The 5,030-nt window shown below is 45.6% G+C and overlaps 1 protein-coding gene across 1 annotated transcript; it reads left to right on the top strand.

Moving 5' to 3' along the window:
- Positions 1 to 507, top strand: LOC108767669 (uncharacterized). Its single transcript, XM_018517646.1, has one exon. It carries the CDS (start codon positions 1 to 3, stop codon positions 505 to 507), a length of 507 nt encoding a protein of 168 aa, XP_018373148.1.
- Positions 508 to 5,030: the final 4,523 nt, after the last annotated feature.

The raw sequence follows: 5,030 nt of genomic DNA on the forward strand, positions 1-5,030 counted from the left end.
ATGTTTTCGGACAACGGAACCACCTTTGTAGGCGCTCATAGGCAGTTCAAAGAGCTATACGAGTTTTACAATCAATCGCAAACACAGGATCGAATTGCGCAATTTTTGAGCAATCAAGAGATATCCTGGAACTTCATTCCGCCAAATGCTCCCCACTTCGGCGAATTGTGGGAGGCGGCGGTCAAGTCAGCAAAACTGCACATGACTCGCATTGTAGGTAAGGCTCATTTAACTTTTAAAGAGTTACAAACCGTCCTCTGTGAAATAGAAGCGATCTTTAACTCACGGCCTATCACAGCATTAAGTTCGGATCCGAATGACATGTCACATTTAACACCGGGACATTTTTTGGTTGGCACTGCACTAAATAGCTTTCCTTCCAGAGACCTCAGCGACGTTCCAGAGAACCGATTACTAAGATGGCAAAGGCTCGAGCAGATTCGGCAACATTTTTGGCGACGGTGGAGCACCGAGTACTTGCAGTCATTGCAAGAGCGAAATAAGTAGAAAATGAGCAAGGGTATCCAGTTACTGCCCAATCAGCTCGTCCTCGTAAAACAGCCGAATCTAGCGCCATTGCAATGGATTTTAGGACGCGTACGAGAAATCCATCCAGGCTCTGACAGCGTGGCTCGAACAGCCACGGTGCAATCTTCTAAGGGTTCGTTTACGAGACCTTTAACAAAATTAGCGATTTTACCACTTGAAACTTAACTTGTAAGGTTATATTACGTAATGGTTAGGTTTAAGATACCGCATGTAATTTTAAGTAATCCTTATAGTTATGCTCGAAACTCTATTACTTATATTATGGTTGAGATCGCGCTTCTTAATTAATTCATAGGGTCAATCTCGACCTTTCGTGCTGCAATCAATATTTTTTCCTTTGCTCAATTTTCAGGTAGAATTAAGTTCAAGATTTTGAAAGATGGTCCTTTCAAGGTCGGCGGCGTGTTCGATATTGATAGGGCCCTTCGTCGCGTTCGGTCGCGCTGCGACCATTAACTTGTCATCGCGCCGTTTCCATTGGTCGCCCGAGAGAAGTAGTGCGAATTTCGTGCGCGCATGCTCGCGTGATCTTTCTGCGTCCTCGCGTAGTCCTGCCGGACGCCGTATATAGATAGATTTCCGATAGACATCGATTTTATCACATCGATCGAGTTCCGTATCATACAGCGCATCTTCAAACGTTAACGCGTTGTAATTCTCCCTTCGATTACCGAGGGTGCACCAAACAAAATAGAGAGAAGAAGCCAGCCTTCTCGACCACAATCTCGCCGGCACAATATCCGCGAGAATACTGTGGAATTCGCGTGGTCGCAGTGAATACGCCACAAGAATATCAAACAGACTCGTTAGAGTGAGTAGGAGCTACGCGGTAGGCATGCGATAGCATACGATATGAGGAAATGCGTTTGGCTTCAAGGCTAACGCGCTGTAGGGCGCTCAGAGGGCGTAAGCGTACAGACGTAAGTTTCAGAAAATCTATGTTATCGACCTTGATTAACTTCGACCGTCACTCCAGCATTCCATTAAGGGGATGCTGGAGTGACAGTCGAAGTTAATCAAGGTCGATAGTACAGACTTTTTTAAATTCCAAATTCGACAATAGTGACATCTTTCCTTCATTTCTTATTTTTATTATATATCGTTGTGTCTCACTCAAACGCATTCATCTGTCCTTATCTAACATATTGCAACGCCATCTCTTAGAAAGAGATCAACTAAAATACTGCTCGGTTTCATGGCTAAACAGTCATACAACGTTGATTTCTCACGCGCTAGACACAATTTCGTTCCTTGCGTTAATCTTTTTATTTAGGCGTCAAAACTTAATTCTAAAGGTACGACTGTAATCGTCTATTTATTCTACATGTGCTTCTGCCCTAATTTCGAGCATATAACGTGCATATAATTTTTTCACGAAGTAAATGTTTGGTGAGCTGATAGCACATGGATACAGGAATCTGTAATTTATTATTTTTCCTAGTTTTGGACACAAAATACACCAGGAGTAGGTACATTAGCACGGATATTTCAATCGTGGAGAAGGAATTTTTATTCTGTGCAACTAATTCGAGGAACCGCGCAAGGAACATAACGCTTGCTTTATCGGTAAAAAAGAAGACTCCAGCAACCCCTTAAGAAAGGAGATCTTACTAATGTTGTTTTTTTCTTTTTAAAAATATTACTGAAGATGACCTGATGATGGTCGAAACGTATAGATTTTGTATTTTTATGTAAAACTAGCTTACCCATCGCGCATTGCTGCGATCTCAGAAGAAAAAAAATTCAAAGAAACTCGTTACGATAAAATTTAATTTATTATGATTAAATTTCATTTACAATGTGTAATTTTTATTCATGAACAAAACATTTCAAACTCTCTTTTTAATTCTATTTATTTATTTAAGTGCTTCTGGATACACGATATTTTTTGTCTTTCCGTCTGGTGCGTGCACGAATAAATCAGATTTACGTTTGGGGGGCAAACTATTGATGATGTTAACAAATTCGCTGAGCAAAATCAGAAAAATGCAATATTTAAAAGATTATTTAAATATACATTCAGCTCAGGATCGACTTAAAATACACGTTAAAGTACAGAAAATTCCTTTAATGTCGAAAATATACAGAAATTTTTTTTAAACTTGATAAATATCTCTCGATATGCTTACAAATTTGCTGAGAAAAGTGGAAAAATTCAGTATTTGTTGTGATTAAAACTTTCTCGTCAAATGATAAAGTAGAAAGTGAATTCATTCATCATTCCTTTTAGCTTAAATAGTATACAGGTATGTTGCTAAACTATATGTATAAATAAATGATGATCTTACCTTAGGGAATAAAATATGTTACCGGCGATAGATATGAATTCCATTAATTGATCTGTTTAATCTTGGATTACGCAGGTAATTTGAAAGATTGTAAGAATTTGAATATATATACCTATATATATATATATATTGTAACCGTACTCGCGAGCAACGGCACAACTTCGTCGCGCGTTCTTGGTACTCAAAAGTACGCTGAAGTATCTTCTCTCCCTCGGTAGCAGAATTTTGCGACAGCCAGGCGGTTTTTCGGCCAAAATTGTAATTCTTATTCTAAGTTGGGCGCCAGGCACGAGAGAGCGTGCCACTCTTTCCGAAATCTCCTCACCTTTGCCCGTAACCGATTCGCGACGGCAGGGGGTGGGTCGCAAGAGGTGTGGGAAATTTGTCGGAGGGCGAGAGAGATTGGCCACAAGAATAAACCACGCGAGAGCGTAATGATAAGAACAATTATATTTGAAGGAATGTGATAAATATGATAAATTACATTAGTGACGCAATTACAAGCACTTTCCGGAGCTTCGCTCCTCCGCTCTACTCGGTACCCTCGGTACTCGCACAAAGAGCCGCTAACTTACTCCTAGCGCTGGACGCCGGTCATACGCTACAGCACGAGCCCCGACCTTCCCCGCGGTATCTTCCGACGGTGTCAAACGCCCGCCCCTCGACAGCCGGTCAGAACCCGTACACGCTATACCACCAGACTCCCGGACACGTAACGCCGGCCCGCGGCCGACGCCACTCGATGGTGCGACGCGATTATAGCGAACGTCTCTATGCGACACGACCGTACTCGACAGCGTGAATTCCGGAAACGGACTCTACTCGGTAACACCGCAACCGGAAGTTCACTCGGCAACGCGACAATCCGCATTCCGAGGCGACAGCACAATGCTTGGCGACACAATATAGCAAGTGTGTCTACGCGACGCGAACTAAACGATAACATGATTACAATAAGCGTCGTTACGCGACACGACGAAACTCGACAACGTGACTACTCTACGCGTTTCTGCGCGACTCTACTCTACTCGGAAACCGGAAGTGACTCTCCCGTGGCGATAGGAACGAGCGCGACTCGGCCCCCGATTCTCTCCACGCGACTCTAATTTACTTCCACTCGGCAGCGAATATTATCTCCCTTACTCGGATCCTCGAAATGCGACAGCTAATAATCCCCAAGCTCGGGAGGATGGTACGTGGTTCGCGGTTCCGCCGCTCTACACGGCAGCCATTGCGCCGATTCTATCGTTACGGCGAGCTGGCTTACGTGCGATCCACCCGGCGACGTCCCCCGGTCGGTAGCCTTACAAACGACGACGCTCGTCTCACCCTCCTCGCCTCCTTCGTCCTCTCGGTCTCCTCTCGCCAATCCCTCGGTAATTCTCTGCGTCCGTAGGCTCGTCCTTGTCGGCAGCGATCTCGCACTCCCTGTACAACGCTCAGCTCGCTGATCCACAGGAAGAGTGAGGCCCGGGAGCTCCCGGCGGATTCTCGCAGTCTGCTTAGCGCTCCCCCCCCCCTCCTGCGGGGGGAGACAGTCACGCTGATTGGCTTCCGCGTGTCACGATATCCGCGCGTACCGTGCAGGCCCGCGCGGCCTTGTATCCTGGCTCATGCGAACGCGCAATGAAGATTCCTGTCAAGGGTGGCGTCTCTGTTCACGGCCCCTGCACTTCCTGGCCTGGCGGAGGAGATCGGGATGGATTTCCTTCTCGTTCCCCGTCGGGGCCCTAGGCTCCCGACAGACGTCCGTCCGGCCCCTCCAGAGTGGCCGGAAATTCTGGCCTCCTCCGGTGCTCTGTAAGGGGTGCATGGTGAAAGTATTGTTCCCTTCATTTTCGACAGCGTTTACAAGCAATGATATAAAATGATACAACCTGCTCATCCGGGCTCCCGGATGTGTGCCATTCTCTCTGCTCTTCTTCCTTCCAGTCCTGTCCTTCTTCGGTCTTCCTTCTAAGGGCGGCGGGCGAGACGGCACGACGATACAATGGCATTTCACGGTAGCTGCCGAGCGTGATCCGTGGCGCGTCTACGCTTCCTGATACGCTTGGTCAATTACGTATAATCAATAAGTCAATTACTTATTATTATTATCAATAAGTAATTGATAATAATAAGTAATTTAAAATAAATGACGCGAATTTTAACGCACGTTCGCAGGTGCGTTTGCACGCGCGCTCGCGTGCGCGC

This window comes from Trachymyrmex cornetzi, unplaced genomic scaffold (genome assembly GCF_001594075.2).
Source record: "Trachymyrmex cornetzi isolate Tcor2-1 unplaced genomic scaffold, Tcor1.1 scaffold717, whole genome shotgun sequence".
In the NCBI taxonomy this organism is placed as follows: domain Eukaryota; kingdom Metazoa; phylum Arthropoda; class Insecta; order Hymenoptera; family Formicidae; genus Trachymyrmex; species Trachymyrmex cornetzi.